Raw genomic sequence first — 20,729 nt, forward strand, 5'->3', positions numbered from 1 at the left:
TCAGTTGGTTCGCAAAGTTTCACAGACTGGCAATCTTGTGATATGAAGTAAGAGTTGAGGAATTACATATAAACTTGCGTGCATAGAAATCGGCCTCTTCAAATTTTTGTATATTTCTTTCTCCATGAAGTTGGAAGAGTGGCTATTACTCAATGGACAGTGGGGATTAGATTGAAGGAAAATAACCTGACCCCAAAAACAACAATTGGTGGAAAACTTACTCCAGTTCATCCTGTAAGATATGGGGTGCAATTAAAATGTGTGGTGTGGTCAAAGGGCAGAAGGATTAGCAGGTGCTACATAGAGGATATTTTATCAGATTACGTGGTACCATATGTCGACTACATTAGAGATGCAAGATTACATTACATAACATTACATTACAGCGATCTCAATCCTATCGAACGTTTATGGGATGAGCTAAAACGGAGAATTCGAAGGCTTCGTACCCTAACCTCAATCCCAGAGGTTATTGTTGCAGTATAGGAAGAGTGGCTTAACATTCCACAAGGAACAACAACTAACTTGATTAGTAATTCAGTAAGAGCTTTTACTAGGGCATTCCCATTATTAAGACATAAGCGTTGAGTTGCTAATTGCCAGTAACCCTATTTGTTTTTAGTGTTGCGTTAGAAGGGATTTTAATATCTTTAATTTTGTTGATTAATTCAAAAGAATTTTTTATTGCAAATTTTGGTTTAAAATCTGTGTGGAATTTTAAAATATTTATTGTCTAATCGGTACGTCTTGTTTATGGAATTTAAATTGGTTTAGTAAGTAATTACGATGTTGTCGAAACAATCTAAACTTTTAGTTCTTATTTATTTTGATAAATGGATTTCCAAAAAAATGTTAATTTTACTCGTGCAGTTATTTTACTACGCTAAACCTAAAAAGCAGAAATAATTTTTTTTTTATTTGAATGTTGAATGTTGAATGAAGTCAAAAGTGCACAATGGGCCGATTTCTATGCACGCAAGTTTAGTAGTATCATCCTCCCATGAAGCCCATCACTCCCTACGGCATTAGGCCTAACTTGATATTCTAATTTTTCAACTGTAATTGTAGTCAAATACCAGCCCTCCATTTTGCCACGTTGCCAGGTCTATCGGTCCAGGCCGGTGACTAATCGGATATGAGTAAATCGAGATTTGTTCTGCAGTGATAAGTTTTAAATATTATCTGCGAGTCTGTCATTAATCTCGTCGCGATACGCGGACGGATTAAGTCGCATCCGGACTTCAATTGCTCGCGCCCCGCCCCATTTATTACGCCGCGTAAAATTATAAGCCGACACATCCGTGGGCGATAAGGGAGGGACGAGGGTGCATAGCCTGGCACTAATTGTTCCGAAATTAACCCCAAACAAACAAATTAATCGCTGCTCTTAAGTCCTGTTATAAAAATGTGCCGCGGGTAAGTTATCGTCCTCGGGGGCGGGCGGGGTGCGGTAAGCGGGAGGCGTCGGTCCAGGTCCGTACCCCGCCCCACACTATAGCATTCAGTCTTGACTATATGCTATTTTTATTCTTGTAGTTATCAGAGTTAAGCAAAATATTTATTACGTAACTGGCAAATTATTATAAAAAAATATACTATATAATGAAACCGAAAGGAAATAGAAACAGAAACTGGATAACGACCACTGAAGCCGCAAAAAAAAGCATAGATAGTATAGAAGAAAAAAAAAACGCACTTATTTCACTGCATAAGACCTGGATCCAGTGTAAGATATTTTTTTTCCACACTGATCAAAATTAAGTGGTCATCATTGGTAACTTTGTTATGAACAGAGATACTAAGTGGCAAACTGGTAAACTAGTGGCACTTTTTTCTGGTGATTACGATGGTGAATACAGAAAAACTGTTGAATTTAATGTTTAAGAGAAATGCACGCTTTTAAATGGAACACCCTGTATATTTTTTACTTTATATTGGCCTAAAATTGAAAACAACCAAATAATCAGAGTAGATCGATTCGAATTAAAACTCCATATTCCTTTTGTTTTATTTGAGAGTGGGAAATATGGAAGTAAGATAATTGAAAAAAAAAAAACAAAAAACCTAATTAATTATGATAACGTCAACGTCAAATTTTGTCTTTTAACTAATCTCACAAGTGGGAATACGTCTATTTGTCGCAATCCATTTATTGTTGAATATGGATGTCAAGAATATTTGCTTCGCAAGTCATCCATCCATCCAGTTATCCATAGCCATTTTGTTGGAAATGGAGATTCTGCCTACGTATGAGGTCTAGCTCATCTAGTGTCGACTTCGGAAATGCAATAAATTTTCTCTTGACCGATAATGATGATTTTTTGGATTATGAATTCCAAAATTTGAAAAATTTGATTCGTCAGTCCTCAACATATACCGAAAATTATTTACATTTTGGCGACAAAAGTTAACATATCGATGACAAAAAAAATCTCTATGCATTCCCTCCCAAAAGCACCTGAACGGGTCGGAATTTAAAAGGGCAGATTTTGTTCAAACTTTTGACAACTTCTTTCAATTTGGCAGGACCATCATTATTTTGCACAACTTTCTTTGTTATTTTTTTTCTGCTTTATTATTTCTTATTTAAGTTATTGCCAATCTGTTTTATTTAATATTTCAATATTTATAATGTTATGTTATTTCGAACGATACTAATTTCAAATGACGTTATTTCTGTTTTTCTATACTTAATATATTCCAGACAGCGGTGACAACAAAACTTTGAAGAAAAATCATTTTTTATATTCTTTTGTTTAACGTCATCTGATTGATTGATTTGGCAACTTTTCGAAATTTAATTCCGAAGGTTTTAAATAAAGCCATTACAACACAATGAACAGCTGATAATATTAATTGTACTGGTAACTTTAAAAATGAAATTAAGGTAAAAGGCAATTTTAATATCAGCGAACCTACGTACTTTCGCAATCACCATGACATGACCACACACTATATACCGAAATTTACATCATCTTATCGGTTCTCCTTTGTTATTTTATTTTTTTTTATGTCATCATTTAATTTTATTAAATTAATTAATATTAAACATTTTAAGTAAATTTAATTAATTTAATTAAATTTTTATTTTGTCATGCTGTTATTTATAAAAGCAGTTTCTAGTAATTATTATTATTTATTGAATCATTCCTTTCTTTTGTTTTGGCGAATCAAATTTTCTTATGGGAATCGGCGTCGAAGTAACACTTGCGTCCGGTCCTGCATCGGTATAAGGAAAAAGGGCGCGTACCCCAAAAGGAGGGGTCAAAATGGCACAATATCAATTCGGTTCGCCGAGCAGTAAACTTTAGTCGACCCAGATGGCGTCTCCGCGTTCTTAAATCGTTTAAAAAGTTATTCAATATAAAAAGGAAGCCCCGACGCTGAATTAATAGGAATTTGTCCATCAATTTGCGCGGGCCCTTCGCTTTGGGGGGGCGGGGGGTCGTTTTGGATGACAAGGCGCGTGGGGTCCATTGAGTCCCTTGCGTCATATCAATTTTATTCATTTTGCGTTTCACCTACAGACTTGACCAATAATTATTTTTAAACTGAAATATCTCAAAAACGGTTAAATGAAATGTCAATAAACTATAAGTTCTTGAAATCTGGAAAAAAAGATCTAGGTTTTAGGCCATTAATATATAGGGCCTTCTATTAAGGAAAAACGATATGGCTGTCATTTTGCCAGCTTGCGATCGTCGTTTGTGTTCTGTGACATTTGCCTAATATAATGGAGATAAGATCCTGAAAATTTCCCTTTTTTTGGGTAAATCATTAGTCGTAAATGAAAAACTGTAAAAGACGAGATAGTTTTCTTGAAATACAGGCTTTTAGTTGTCTGCGTTTTGTGCGACTGCCATTTTCTCAGTTTACTCATACATACAATAGACCTTGGATATAGTTTTTTGTTATGTTGGTTCACAGTTTCAGCCAGTTCACACGTTTACTTTTTTTGTGAGACAGAAAACATTTAACGAAGGCATTTAACAAACCTTAGCACAAGTGTATTAAATTATTTTGAAAGGGGCAACATTAATTTTGATGAATAAATAAATACATTTGATAAAACTTACTTTTTGAACACAGCTCGTAGGGGTTTGTAAAATGTAAAAACGGCACTGTATTTCAAAGGTCGTCGCCGCTGGCCAGATATAGGTATTAAACACGTGTAAGATAAGGTGGGACACACGGTAAACAACGATCCCTTTGATGTTTTTAGGTGTAGCAGTTTATGGAGTTAGGATGTGGGTAGTCTGGTAGCCTGCCTAGACCACTTCAAACAGACGCTGCAGCCGAGCCAGACTCCCGTAATCTGACGTTAATGGCCGTTTTGTTTACGGGAATTTTGTCAAACGCGCCCGACTATTCAGCCGTATACAGAACGAAATTGCTATTGCTGGAATTCTAGTTACGGTAGCCAGAAATGAGCATCAAAAAATCAAAAAGTGTAATTACAAGCAATTTCTATCACGTTCCATTACAGGCCTAAGGCTGTAAATCCTTATTTTTGTTTTAAAAATACGCCTTCACTTTTTTTTTTTGAATTATGACAAAGTTTTAGGAAATGGCACACGGCTGCCTTTCCGAATATATATAAGGCTTTACCATATGTTAATATCACGAGTATAAAATCATTTTTTGTACGAGAAACCAATTGCGGACCTCACTGGTAAACATTTGAAGATGCGGACAGAAAATTATATTAAAAAAGGTTTTGGTGTTTTCTTAAAATCATCAAAGGACTCACATTCCCAAGAAACATCCTGTATTAATATTGGCGCAGAATTTGCGAGTGCACTCGCAAACGCGGTGTTGCCAAAACGATGGATTTTTACCTTCCGTGGAAGCTTGTCGCCTTTATAATGTTGATACGTAATAAATTATTTTTAAGATCTAATTGTTTTGAAGAAGCAAAAAAAGTAGCATTTAAGTAGCAAAAAAGTAAGTTTCAATTGGTATAGCGACAAAGTGCAGAAAGTGTGTTTTTAAAATACTTCCGCAATATTTTATTGTTTTAATTGCGTTTTTAATTAATTAATTAAACTAATTAATTAATTAATTAATTAATTTATATTAATTTTTATTTAAAGCAAAGAATCACCCTCTCAAGTTTTTTGCATTTGTTTTGAAACACGCCGTATAATAATGTAAATATAATCTGATGATAAAGTTGACTTGGTAAACGAAACATTCGCATTCATTGTAAATGTAATATTTATCGAAAATTATGCTTATAAACAGGGTGCTTCTTTAGGGAAACCACATGTTTTGAAAAGCGTTATAATAATAAAAATAAATATGGCCAAATCGCACGCATTTATCTTGAAACATCCGTTATTATTGATAAGTGAAATTTTATTTTTTGTACGAACAAAACAAATAAACAATAAACTAACAAAAACTAACGAAACTCTAATCAAATGGCATCAAAATATCGTCAAAGTAAATCTAGCTGGCCAAATTTGCTCCAAAAATGTATGCGAAATTGCGAGTGCACTCGCAAATGCCATGTTGCCAAACCGATCCGTTTTTCCATAAAGTTGTATTTACGTAAAACAAAAACAATAAAAACCGCCGTTCCTGGCGGCCCACGAGACCCGACAACCACGACGGGTAGGGAACGGGGACAGATTACGCGTCCCTAGGCGTCCACGATTAACGTGCAAATCCCGCAGGACACAAGGGACAAGACTTATACGACTCGTCCCAGACAATCAGTGTCGTCTATAGCGGAGCTGCCATTTTTTTTACGTCGGTCCCCACATATCGACCTCGAACGATTTACGGCTCTATCTTCGAATAGGTTCCGTCAACCCCGTAACATCTGATGCTTTACTGCATTTATCGACTGAGGTGAAATGATAATAATATTTTTGATGGAGTATTTTTAACAAGATTGCTTTCGAAAAATCGTCGCTTCATGTTTCCTTGTCCTAGAGCTCCTCCAGACCATTATAGAACTTTCTCAAAATCATTGTAATTATATTGTGGACACACCATGTATAAAGCGTCTTTTACTTATCTGCGAATTTCAAAGTAACTACAAATTTTGATAAATATAGAAAATTGTACAAGTAACAACGATTTGCAATTATAATATGTATGTATATATATGTATGTATATATAAGTATGTATTCCGGAAATGGAGGTTATAGCCTTGGATCTTCCACGCTTTTTGTGGTCCAAGAATTTTTCTAAAATAGTCAATGGTTTTCGAGAAAATAAGACTTTTCTGAAACCGATTTTTGATTTTCTAGATTTTTACCTATAATTTGAAAACCCTGTATATAATCGAAAAATTGCCTGAAATAAATGTTATTGCACTGGATCTTTCGCGTCTACTGGTTAAAGAATTTTTCTGATCGTGTGAACCATTATGGAGGAAATCATATTTTTGTAGAAACCAAAATTACAAAAAAAAAATTCAAAAAATTTTAAAGAATGCTCGGTAAAATTTGATTGCACCCAATTTTTACTGTTTAAGTGTGGACACGGACTTTTACTTCTCTGCTAAATTTGAAGTTGATATCTGCAAACTTAGGACACTTAACTCATGTTTTATTAAGCGGGGAACATCGGGAACACCCTGTACAATAGGTGAAAACCTTAAATACAAAAGTTTGAGCTGTCTATGCGGGCTATATCGCAATATAAAAGAGAGTCCCATCTGAATCATACTCTTTCCAGTTATAACCAAGTTTCAATAAAAGGGGGGACCCATTTTTCGTGTTTTTTTGATTTTGCGGCGCGCCCGGTATATTTTTGAAAAATTGAAAAAAAAAAGTTTATGGAGCCGTATCTTCTGCGTCTTCTGGTTCACGAATTTTTTTGGTCCTATAAACGGTTTTTGAAAAATGATGTTTTTTGTAGACCTGGATGGATTTTTCATTTTTTTAGAATACATCCCGTCCCCCCATAGGTTCCGTCAGGGGGCAAAGCTGCATATATGTGCCAAATATGAAGTAGATTGCTTCAAATTTCGGACACTTATCGTGAAAATCGCGAAAAAAAATTTTTTTTCGACGATGGTCATTTCTGTACCAATGGCGATCCCATAGGACCTACCGTTACCGAGCCCAATGGGATGATTGAAAAATACACTCAAAGGAGGTAAGTGAGTTATGTAAATGAACTAACTAAAACTAACCAAACGATATCCGGAGTAGCAATAAATCTAATAAAATGTGGCTTTTAATAATTCATAATTCACTTCATATTCCCAGTTTTAATCGGTTTACGTAAACATTGTAATTAAAAACTGCAAACTGACACTGACTGACTGATAACTCCGCAAGACAAAAGGGTTGTTTGTTGCTGGATAAAAGTACGAATTTTATCAACGATTTTGCTTGAAATTAGGTACCAATTAGGTACTGTATAGTAGCGAACTGTAAGTGATGGTGAAGTTTCGTATATTTTTGCAACTTGCGGGCATCATATATTCTTGTTTAAAATGGTCTTCAATGAGAAGTGCAAGATCTGCTCCAAAACTGTCGGCAAAATAAGTTTAAATCTTTAGTAAAGGTTGACGCCTAAGAAAAAGTGCCCGAGCTGCTCTGATTGTGGAGCAGAGAAGAACCGAGCGTCAGGAAGAATATAAGAGAATTTAGAAACTCTCTGGAGTTTACGAGTGAGAAATTTGACGATGATAGGAAAAGGTCAAAGATCCTGAATGACATGGTCATAAAAGCCTCCAATGATAATAAAGTACTTAAGGAGGAAAGTATGAAAATCGAGAATAATATGTCCGTAACTTGCTTATTAAGGACGGGAGCAAATAAGAAGAGAATGTTAAAGGTCTGGTCCCAAACTCATAGCGATCATCGATATCGCAGAATCGGAGTTTGGGATACTTTTGGAAGAGGAACTAACCAAAGGAAGGTACCAGCTCTTTAAACAGACCAAACAACTTCTTGCTAAATATAAAATATTAAATAGCGTATAAAGAAATTGGGAACGTATTTACCGACAAGAAAAAAAAGCGTCTCTGGACGCGCAAAACAATGCGGCGAACCTTAGAAATCCAAATCTTTCTCCAAAATTTCTCATTCTCCAAGCACTGAAACCTTTAGGAGTCATTTAAGTTCAAAGCGTTCAAGTAAAGAATTGGAATATCTTTTGATATGCTTATAGTCTAAGCCTTAGAATGTGCTGTCCAACAATTGTGCCCGCGTTATCACACCTTTTTAATTCATGCATTGAGAAAGGAGTTTTCAAAATAAATAAGAACTATGTCAAATGTCTTATGATAGAGACACGGTGTTGTCGAATCAATTGTCATGTAAAAATACATAATTTCGTGAAAATCTGAACTTTTAGTGTTTTAGTGAACTAAAGTTAGTGCTCCAAAGGATGTACCTGATTTTAGACCAACGCCAACGCTTCCAGAAGTGTTTGAAAAGTTAATTTAAACACAAATAATTCATTAGTAAATCTTAAATGCTGGTTATTTTCGAATGCAAAAACTTTGGTGGTTCATAATAAATTAAGCTTCAAGACTCATGTCTCTTAAGTTATGCAAAAAGATTATTATAACTTAAGGCACTTATACAAAAATAAACACATTCTTAACAGAGCGGTTAAGCGTTGGTATTGTGTCACACAAAGTACTCCAATTTTGTTTTTGCTCCCTGTTTGGATTTGGCTAGTTTCATATTCGATCTCCCAATTCAAAAACTATATTACTTCAGCCTTAAACGAGTTTCAAAATTGAAGATGGCAATTATGCCCCCTGGTGACCATTTTTTCCCAGGGGCATGGATGGATGGCATAGAATATAGGATAATATTTGCTTCAGTTGTAACGAAGCGAAGATGGAATTCCAGGTGCGAGAGATTGAGCCACGGCATCCTTACGTCGTAAAAAAGAGTTTCACGTGACCAGGCAAATCAAGCATTTCGGCAGCGGATCCCAGAGGACCCATAGGACCGGGAAAATTACTAGATTGGTCGAATTCCCATCGGCGAGACGCTCATTATCTAATGCGAGGCAAATGTCTCTCCCCAAAGGTCGATTAATGTAAAAAGCGGCGATTCTCTTCAATATGGCGCACGCAAAATAGCTTCGACGTTAATTGGGTACACTTAATGGAAAATTTGATGGGGCCAGTTGTTTCGACGTCGCACGAGCTTCAGAATTTTACGGGCTATATCCATATGAGCGTTGTGGAGCGAAGTTTATTGAATTGAATTTTAGATTTACCTGAAAACTTTTGAATTTACTACCAAATAACTTACAATGCGAAATATTTTTACTAAACACAAAAATAAATTTACTATATAATTAATCCTAGAAACCGCTACTCCATTGTTTGTGACGTCACCAGGTTACGTGGTTTGTCTCGTTTCACGACGCAGGAGGAGTCCAGAATGTAAATAGCATTCGGAAATATGGAAAAGTTTTTGGAAAATGAGAACTGGTAAAGAAAAGTGTAAAATGTGCAATGAACATAGTCTCATTAGTAAGACTTCCTCCAATAACTGTAATTAACGACTTAGTTTTTATTAATGTTTCATAGATTGAATGCGGTAAGGATTTCACAGAAAAATACGACGCATTTACTGTTAAGGCCCCCACAGACGTCGTTCTTTTTTAGCAATTTTACCATCACGGTTAAAACGGTGCTGATAAGTTGGTCAGTGTGTTACCAAAAATTGTCCTTTCTGCTTGATTTTAACCGTCCCTTTTAAACGCGTTCGTTCAAGTCTCTCAGTGTGTGGTGGGAAAACAGTTAAGGACAGTTTTTATCAGTGTCGACTCACTTATTTTACACAGCAATAATTAGTGTTAGTTTTGAGTAGTGATTTTAAAATTGTATTGACTGACTTAAGAAATTACAGCAAGCAATTTATAATTGAGTTCATAGAACTGTATAGAAGCTATCCGTGGCTGTGGAACGTTAAATCTAAGGAGTATTCTGATAGAGATAAAAAAAATAAAGCTTGCGAAGACATGATAAAAAAGTTACAAGAAGTAGATAACTCGGCAATAAGAGATTTCGTGAAAAAGAGAGTCGACTCTTTACGTGGCTGCTTCCGTAAGGAATTGAAAAAAGTCATTCAATCATCTATAAACCACACTTGTGGTACTACGAATATCTAGTATTCCTTACAGACCAAGAAACACCGAGGAGCACAGTTACCAATATTAGTGACGAAGCAAGTAGCAATGAGGTAAGTATTACAAAAGGTTCTATTAAATGTTGAAAATTCCTCCAAAATAAACTTACCGATCAAAAAGGCACCTAATTTTATGAATAACAAGCCATGTAAAGAACCTTGTTCAAGCATATTTGAACATATTTTTTTACCTTTAAGTAATGGTGTTTTAAAACAGAATATATGGCACTGCACGTTTCTGGTATAATTTGCCCAAGGCCTACTGAAAATTTTAGATTTTCGTAACTCCTTCCCGTAGCAAGAAATCTTAGTGTGGCGGTGAGACGTTCATGTGGTGAAATACGGTATCTTGTTTTTCTATCAGTGGTGCTACTAAAGAGAGCAGTTCCAACTACGTTTCTTCGTCCATCCGCAGGTAATTAAACCGATCTCCCGGTTCTAGTCGTAATTCGTTCAAAAGATTAACATGTGAAAATTGTCTTCGCTTGAGTAACCATTGTTTAACCCATTTGGAACGTTGTTTTTTAGAATTTTTTATTTTAATAACAACTGCGGCCGCCACCGCTAACGTCGTCGTAAAATCCATCGCCAATGATTTTAGCCCTCAATTTCAAACAAACCGAACGAAACATACAAAACAACGCGTATGTGTGGGGGGAGGTCGTTGTTCGTGTTTAAAATTGCTAAAAAAGAACGACGTCTGTGGGGGCCTTTATTCACGAACCCTCCCGATGTCGTTGAAAATTACAAAAGTTGTTTTGTCAGCAAACTCGCACTATGATTGATAAGGAACCAATTCCCGTCTAGGTGGTCGAAATAACCGACTTTGAAAAGGTTATGGTCTGTGATGGATAAGTCATATATATTATGTTACCCTCATTAGAATGTTTGGTCTTAAAGTTGTACGTTACTTTTTTTATATGAATACTTTCTTTCTTGAATACCGTTTTCTTGTTGCTCCTCACTACTTTGCATATATATTTATTTATTATATTGGGCAAGTTATGGTTCTCGTCAAATTTTGAAAATCTGTATAAAGTATTAAAGTTTTTGAAATTTTGAAAATCATTTAGTTATCAACTGTTTTTATAACTGCAAGGAATAGTTTTCGATGGTTTTGGTTAGTTTCTTTTAGCAGTTATTTGAATGTGTCAGTGGTATTGTTCAATTCTTAATTGTATTATAATTTTTTTTATAATCGCAAATAATATTTTGTCACCGTAAGATTTTTATGTTTTGCATGTAAGTATAAATATATGTATCTATTAATAATTTATTCAGATAGTCCTGTGGTATAGGTAAAAAATTACACGATAAAAATGCACATTTGCAATTTTTGCGCACTTCCTTACAAATCATTTTGATAAAATAAAAAAACATAAATTTAAAGGCTTTAAAAGATATTTTCTCTCATATTGTTTTTACAGCATGACATGTTACAAAGGCAGAAGTCAGAATAGATAATAAGTCAAACGCTCAATAGCGGTAAAACATCGATCACTAGTAAAGACGTAAACGTAAATATCGAATATTCTGCAAATTTTGTGCATTTTCGGTTAAATCCGACTTCGCGTTTATTTGAATTTTTTCCCCGCCCCCCCCGGCGCCCGCCGCCCCACTCGATTAACGTCTCGCGGCGGCCGAGAAACGCGGCGAAACGGGTGAAAAGAAAAAAAAAACAATCGCAGCGACTACTCGGTGGTCAGGTACGGCGCGGAGGGGGAAGGCGGGCGTGGCCACGCCCGGGGGCGGAGACCCGCGCGGGCCCGCCCCCCGCCCAGGTAGCGGCGCGGCAAAAAAAGTCGATCGGCGTTGTCATCGGGGGGAAAAATGGCAACACCCGTTAAACGACGTCTCTCGACGCTGACGCGTCGTTGGTCAGTCTCGGGGATAGTCGAAGCAGCGGCGGCGACGTCGCGGCGGGGTGAGGGGAGGGTATCAATTACGCGGTGGCGGCGGCGGCGGCACCGCCTCCCGAACGACACGCGAGTGGGAGCGAAGGCAGCGCCAATCTGAAAGAGAAGTTTTATTGTTAAGTCGGAAACGCGCGCTAGAGAGAGCCGAGCCTGACGTATTCCTGCCGATGTCAAAACGGGCCGCGATTAACGAGGTTCCCGTGTGCCGCCCCCCCCGCCCGGCGGCTGCCGCCCCCGGTCGCGAAACGAAGTTCGGCTGTGATATCTTTCGCGGTGGTGGTGATAATGATGTCGCGGTTCGACGCTTCGGTGTCGTCGTCAGCGTCGTCGGCATCGCGGTGATTGTGTCATGGAGGACAATTTTACGATGAGGCCCGGGGCTACGGACTTTAGCATCGCGGCGATCATGTCGAGGCACGGGAGGGCCAAAACGAAAGGGGGCAGGCGTCTCGACGCCTCCGACCCCGCGGTCTCACCGTCCGGTAGGTTTTCGTTAGTTTTAGTTCGGTTTATTTCCCTGGTCAGTACTCAGTTATTCATTATATGTTGACCTACAGGGTTAATTTTGACAGAGTATTTTTGATTAACTTTAACTAAATTTACCCAAATTTTGGTCAAGCTTCTGGCCGTCGTGCCCCACTCTCTATTTATAATGTTATAAATAATAATTATAATTATTCATTCAAATGTATTAAACAGAAAAAAACGTTACTGATTAGTAATTATTTTTTTATCTATTCAAAAATTTGTTATAGGTATTTATAAGATTTTCGAAAGTTCTGTCTCCAAAGAATAACACTTTTAGTAAATTAATTATGGTTCGGTTATAAAAATATGGAATAGCATTTTTTTTAATAATTTTTACGCGGTCCATTTTACTCTTGGTATTTATAATTATTAGAATATCAAATTTTAAAACGCCCTATATATTATTAGCTTGAATCGTAGATCTCTTTTTTTTGAGATGTTCCAGTTTAAAAATAATTATTATTCGATTTCTGGGCAATAGCCATATTGTTGAAAAATGGTCAAGTCTGCCTTGATAGCAGCCATATTTTTGTTTGCGATTGTTTTAACAATGATCTGCAGCGTAAGATATTTCAAATTGGTTATACTGAGAAAGAAAAACGGCAAATCATAAAATTATATTATTCAAACAATAAATATATCCATAATTAATGTTAAACATTTTCCACATAACCCTCATTATTTTCTATACATCGGACAATATTTTCACGGTTTTCTCTGTGTAGATCTTGTAAACCGGTATTAAGTCTTTCTCTTGTCACTTGTAAACTTTCTATGAACAATTATAATAAAATTTATTTTTTAAGCATTCCTACAAAAAAATGTCACGAGGATTCAGATCGGGGTGGTTGGCAGGCCATTTGATAGTTCCTTGCCTGCCTATCCAAAGTCTATATTTATTATTTAGATAATCGATAACTGGTTGCTATTTCTGTTGCAAGGAAATTTAAATATCGTTGGCCATTCTGAAAATTTCCATCTTCCGATCATGATTTCAACTGTCGTAACAGTATAATAATTTACCTTGAAAATTAAGTAATATATTAAGGTCATCCGTGTAACATTATTTCGGTCCTCAAATTGTTTAATTACATTTTTAATATATTTTGGATATATTTGTCGATATTCTCTTTTTGTTCTTCCTCAGTATAACCCATCTGAAATATCGTTATTTGACTTACGCTGCAGGTCTTCAGTTTTGATAAGTTGTCAAAAGTAGGAAATTGTTAAAACAATTGGAAACATGGATACCTAATAAGGTTGCTTTCAAGGCAGACTTGACCATTTTTAAACAATATGGCTATTCTCCAGAGATCGAATGATAATTATTTTTAAACTGAAATATCTCAATATTGTTTGGGGATGCTGTATTCATATTATGAGCGTTGGTTCTGTATTTAATCTTATTTACTAGATAAGAGTGACATTGATTATATGTATAATTCTGTGGAACAAAACCATTTAGTTTCCCGTAACTTGTGTGATATTGACACCCTTCTGCGTATGCTATCTACAAATGGTGGGCAAGATTTTTGTACCCTTTGAATTCTGCCTGGTGCTCCGGAAGTATATTAAAAATTTTTAAGTGTTCCCTAATTTAATAATTCACAATTTTTTGTACAACTATTGACAGGAGTCGTAATATGGTATAAGTTCACTATACCGATCAGGTTTTTTTCGGAATATTTTCCACGAAAGTGGAAATTCCCCATCGAGCAAAATTGAATTCCTGATATTAGTAGTATGACGGATAATTATATGACAGCCTAATAATTTCATATCCGTCCCCTGTAGCTCGCGATTTGATCTCAAATAAATGTATTTTAATGGTTTCTACAGCAACTGCATAAAAACTAACCAATGAAGGAAAATTACTCTTATTTTGTTTGTAAAATAAGGTCAATTGTTTATCAGCCGGTATTGCAGAAAACTGCAAAAAATATTCGGAATATTTAAGCATTTATTCAAACAATTTTCATCTTGTTTTGGGCATGTATTGAAATCTTTAAGTTTTTGTCAGAGCATCTTAAAATTGTTAAAATTATTATTTTTATTATTTATTATTTAATAACAAACTGTCTTTATTGAAAATGAAAATGTTACAATCTAAGTAATAATTCAATTTGCGCTCTTCCATGTAACCACAAGAAAAACAGCACCAACACCATAATTGCCAACAAAATACACACCCGTGTCTACATTGTAAATACGAAAAATAGACGCATATCATAAACCCATACACTTTTGCTAGATACTAGCGGGCCTAATAAACAATATTAACGCTCTTTTGAAGGACTTTGTTGTAGGATTTCATTAAACAATTTAACTGCAAATTTTATCAAAAAAGTACGACGGGCCTTATTGGAGCTTAGTAAAAAAACAAAAGCGGCTAACTGAGCTTTATATCGGTCTTCCAGGTTGAGCCAACTGTGAAATATGGTCGTACTTACTGAGAATTTAACTAAAACGAATACGAACGTTCTGAAGTCATTGGAGTCTCTCCTTATCTCGATTAATTACAGCTGGCTAGCAAAACTACCCAAAACTGAGATAATGTTTATGATTATACAATGTCCTCAACTTATAGAAGGATTTTTTTAATACCGAGGCAACATACTTAGAAAACCGCAAGTCAAACCATAATCCTAAACTTTTACACCCGTCTGAAGAAGCAGAGATAATCTCGTCATTTACCGCAATCTTAAAAGATGCGTTTTTTACAATACCTTCCCTTTTATTTCCAAATAATAACATCTACGTTTCGTTAGTATTCAATAAGAGGTTATGAGTCGCAGATACCTCCGCCATTATTTTATTTAAAGCTTCACTAGCGACAAAAGATAAATACAACGGAAAAATGTAATTTGAGAAAAAAATAGGTGCCAGAATACTCTCCTGGGGAACACCCCCCTCCAAAGCAATAGCATCTGAATGAGTATTTCCTATAACTAGACTTTGGTATCTCTGACCAAAAAAATATTAAAAAAAATAAAAGAGCAGTACCGTTTATCCCGAATAATTCCAGTTTAGCTAGGAGAAGGAAAAACAGTCCAAGAGTATGAGACAAGAGTTTAGTTGTAACATGAAGCAAGGCAGGGAAATGGAAAGAAAATGTGGCAGACATTAAAAGGACTTGTTGGAAATAAAAATAAAAAAGCAGATTTTACCAATATTGATTTTGTACATTACAGTGACATAGAAGAAGAAAACATGAATAACTTTTATGGCGATAGCTTAAACGAAATAGCAGAGAGTATAGAAAAGAAGCAATGGCACTCTGTGTGTGACATGGTCAGCTGTAGCTTGTCTTGCTTTAAAAAAATAACTATATCGGAGCTTGAAAAAACGTAAATAACCTAAAAAATAGAAGTACAAATGACTCTGTTCTAAATATTAAGCTCGTCAAGGATTTATTGTGTGTAATAGGTTATCCGTTGTTATATTTGGTGAATGCGTCTTTAAGTACCGGAAAAATCCCTGATAAACTAAAAACAAGCATCATAGTGCCCATACCTAATGTGCCAAAACCGAAAACACCTGGTGATTTTAGACCAATTAACTTGCTGCCAGTAGTGGATAAAATCCTGGAAACGATAGTGTGTGAGCAGATGAGAGGCTACCTGGAGCGGAACTGCCTACTCTTCAGTGGACAGTCTGGTTTCAGGAGCAAACACTCGTGCGAATCTGCGTTGCAATATATGTGTGCAGTGTGGCGGAAAGACATGAATGAATCAAAACTATTTCTGAGTGTTTTTGTATTTACAGGGACATTCTTATTACAAAATTAGGTTTATATGGCATTAAAGACTCTGCACTAGAATGGACAAAGAACTTTTTATCTGATAGATCTCACCAGACTAAAATTGATAATAATGTTTCTAGTCATAGGGATAGCAGATGGGGGTACCGCAGGGAAGCGTGTCGGGCCCGCTTTTATTTATTATTTATATAAATGATATGCATCAGGTTTTAAAAAACTCCTTTGTTAACTTATTTGCCGATGACACGCTTATTTTAGTCTCTGGAAACGATTGCAAAGAAATAGCTACCTAACTGAACACCGAAATGCAGTATTTCTACGAATGGCTGTGTCAAAATAAACTGAAATTAAATAGCTCCAAAACCAAGTGCATGGTTATCGGTTCTAAGGTTAACTGTCAAAAATTTTATAAGTCGGGGTGTTCTGTGGATATACAGGGTAATAAAGTTGAGTTTGTTTCCGAAATTAAATATTTAGGGGTGATCTTGGATCCACAATTATGCTTTAGCAATCATGTTGAACATCTATGGTAAGAAAATAGGGTTTTTTAACCGTGTATCGCGGTTTTTATCGCAGTGGACTAGGATATTAGTGTATGATAGTATAATTTTGCCTCATTTTTCATATGTTTGTTCATTGCTTATATCTTGTATAAAAGAAGATTTAAATAAGTTACAGTTACAACAAAATAGGGTTATGAGAATCATCCTGAACTGTGATAGATATACTCCTATAAAGAGTATGTTAGACCAGCTAAATTGGCTAAATGTCGGGCAGTTCATTAGAAGAGCAAGTTTAATGTTGGCTATCTTAAATTATGGTTGGAAAAAAGTCAAACTTTTATCAATATAATATACGTTCCAATCAGCACTTCAATGTTTCTATGGTAAAAACAACACATTTACAGAAAACTCCATTCTACGATGGTGTTTATAATTTTAATGAACTGCCAGATAACAACATTGAGGGCGCGCCTTGCCCGAGAGTTTTCAAGAAGAGACTTACGGGGTATCTGCGAAGTTTATAGTTTTATATATGCAGGTGCAGAAGTAGTGCTGTGAAGAGGTCGAAAATCAGATTGAGTGTCTGGGAGGAATTTGTTATCACATACGAACTGACGAAGTTGTTTTGCTGCAATTTTTTCAATAGTCTTTGATATGGTTGGCAAGAAACTCATTGGTCTCAAATTGTTAATGCCACTTGGAACAGGTAAAACTTCAGCTTGCTTCCAAGAATCCTGGAAAACAAATATTTTATTTATTGAAGTTTTCGTAATTTAAATTCGCACTTCGACTTTTTGACATACATTAATAATTCGAATATTATGTATCTGTAGCTCAAAAGTAGAGACCTTTAGGACATATGTTCATATGAAGTTTTCTCTTTAAAATGGTCCCAAAAATCGCCCCCTGTATTATTGATATTCAATTAGAAATGACCCTGCAAATCTAAAAATGCTCATAGGTAAACAAATACCTAGACAGATTTTTTGCCAAAATTCGCTTTGCCTGAAATTGCATCACATCGAAGCAGGCATCCTTCTGTTATTGTCGCTCCGATCAGATCGAGTTCTTAGTTCTCGGCCCCGCCTATTCCAAACGGTCGATTCTAATTGGAGCCACCGCGAACAGCAAACAAGCAATTAGAAATTGAAAAATTACACGTCGAACGAGCATACATCTTCGAGGGGCACGTCAATAACAAAAGCGCGCATTAACATTAAACCGCGTTCTTTTATCTCGTAAGATAAACGGCAATTTAAATAATATTCTTTGCGATTGTTTAGGCGATCGGAAGCATAAACAGCGACTGGCGATTTCGCTGGAAGAAATAATAAACGCTCGAAGGGTTCTGCGTGCGGGCGCTAGGTGGCGCTGGCGAGTTGCGTTCGGAATGAAGAATGAAAGAATTTGAGCTATTTTATTTTCTTCCGTCCCTCCTTTAAAAGGAAAGTATCTCTTTCATGGACAGTTTGAATTTTTGTTACCGGTTTTTGGACAAAAGAGGGTTGAACCATTTGTTACTAATTTATTAACAGACAATTTTGTTAAAAAGTATTAATAGTGGTCAGTTTTTTTTTTCTTAATAAGAATCGTTTATAATGTATCTTGTTGTTAGGAGGTTCTCTCATGAAAACTGTAAAATTAGGAAGAACAGTCTTCTAATATTTCTTTTGGACACTAGTTTGAAACTAGATGTTTTATTTTTCACAGAATAAGTTGTCGATTTACCCAGCGCAGTGGTGACCTAATTAACCAAAATATATTTGTAAATAGTCAATCAGTGGTACGGCATTGATTTAAAGCGAAAACCAGACATCCGATTGAAAACATCAAAGAAATTAAATTTCTTTAGAAATTATTGAAGATTGTAAGACTAATTTTTGTTTTAAGAGAAATCAGTGGAAGAAAAAGAGGAGAAAACTAAAAAAAGAGTACGAACTGTGGGGACTGAAAATAAATATGGATGAAATTATTAATATGGTCTGTTCATAGATATAAAAAAGTGATCAATTGCTTTCGAATGGGATTATCCAAGGGTGGTCATACCTAAAGTTTCGGAATTTAAATTCAGGTAAAATTGTGGTCCGTAATAATTTTTTTTAATCAACTGTATAGAAAATTGTGAATAATCCCATTTCAGCGAGGAAAAAAAGAAGGGATGCTGACATTTTCTCGAGTGTAGATGAACATGGTCAAGATATAATACGGCTTAAAATTTAACAGTTATACGAGGAACAAAGCGTGCCTACATTGGATATCTGAATTACGAGGCTTGAAAAAGATGAAACCGGCGTTAAATGTGGCAGAACTATCTTAGGGAAGTGTTTTCAACACATTTGTTTTAGATTTAAAAGAATTGACAAAAGGCAAGTTTTCTGTTAAAACTATAGAAAAAGCTGAACATATCCATATTGCAAATAATATAAAACAAATAATAATTAGAACAGGCGATGATAGCGATAATTATACTGATATATTATGTGATTAATTTTGTGAATAATTTTAAGTAATTTAAGTGGGTAATAAAAACAATTTGTAATTTTATTTTAGATTTAAACATAAATAAATAAATATTGTCTAGTGTCTTTCCTAACAAAACCCCAAATAATTAAATTCTAAGCAAAGTACGTACCTGTTCGGTCATATTTCATTCTTACAGCTTGCCCGGGTCTTTCCTTAATTCGTACCAGTCACTTTCTTATATCTATGAACAGACTTTACTTGCCAAACTTTCAAGTATCAAGGATTGACACTGCACCGAAATGAACCATGTTTAAAGGATACAGAGACAGGTAAACAAGTCATAGGAGCACTTCATGGACTGATAGGACTGATGATGAAAGAAAACGAAAAAATAATCTTGCCAAGCATAATACAAAATTAATGACGCAGAAGTACAATTACAACCACAATTGGAGTTTATGAGAAGAAATCACTAGAACTGACAAAAAAAGGACGAAAACGGCAAACTCGTAAACTAAAATGCCGAAGATGAAGAAAAAGGGAAATCAGTGGCGTACAGGTGAAATTGCGTAAGCCTGCAAATGGTGCAGTACAATTGTATTATAAATAATGATGTTGGTGGAGGTTCAGATAGCGTATGATACGAATTTAGAGATTGCAGACAATTTCTTGACGTTAAAATTGATCAGCATATTCGCTAATGGGTTATTATCACAAGCTGGAACTGTGTAATGTATCATCTGCGTGAAGCGGTACATATACAATATACAAAGCGATGTTAAATCCCCCGTGTAGGCATACAAATTGCCGTAGGCGATACAGCCCGAAAAAATTATGTTTTAATGACCGGCTCCCGCGTGTCCGACCGTTGATGTTTATAATTGACGGCATTAAGACCGGTGTAATTTACGTTGTCATTACATGCATGATTCCCTTACCGATAAAGATCTTATTGTAAGCGCCCACGTCCCACATATATGTATAATACGGTGACAGTCATTAATTTAGTGGAACGGTCATCAAGTTTCGTGCTCAAATCTGCGATCGTTTGCGTTTCCGCCACTTTTGGTGAGTAATTACACTCCTCTCCCCCCAACCCCCGATCCCGTCTCATACACACACGCCTAGGACATAGAACGAACGTTTTCTTACAGGCATTTGAACGTTTTCTACTTACCACACTTTAATATCTACACTGAGAAAAATAATCAACTCTTTTCTACAATTCAACTAATCAAAATATAATATTTTGATACTGATTTGTTGAATTTAGTCGTTTTAAAACATCAGCGTTATTCTTTTTTTCTATATGTGAGGTATTACTTATTTGCTTGTTATATTTTAATCAAACTGAAACGTTTTTTTTAAAGGCGATCGGTTGTTATTTCTAAATTATTTTCTAACATTTTACAAACCGACCAGTCTGGATTGTAATGT

General features: G+C 35.6%; 1 protein-coding gene across 1 annotated transcript in view; it reads left to right on the forward strand.

The window, feature by feature from the left end:
- The first annotated feature begins 12,135 nt into the window (after positions 1–12,135).
- The window catches only part of LOC132697023 (T-box transcription factor TBX20-like), a 65,010-nt gene continuing 56,416 nt past the window's right edge, over positions 12,136–20,729 (forward strand). Inside the window, exon 1 of the mRNA XM_060662271.1 lies at positions 12,136–12,520. Coding sequence (XP_060518254.1) covers positions 12,388–12,520 — 133 coding nt within the window. The 5' untranslated portion in view covers positions 12,136–12,387. The remainder of the gene's footprint in view (positions 12,521–20,729) is intronic.

This window comes from Cylas formicarius, unplaced genomic scaffold, assembly GCF_029955315.1.
Source record: "Cylas formicarius isolate icCylForm1 unplaced genomic scaffold, icCylForm1.1 PGA_scaffold_1__22_contigs__length_36826433, whole genome shotgun sequence".
In the NCBI taxonomy this organism is placed as follows: Eukaryota; Metazoa; Arthropoda; class Insecta; order Coleoptera; family Brentidae; genus Cylas; species Cylas formicarius.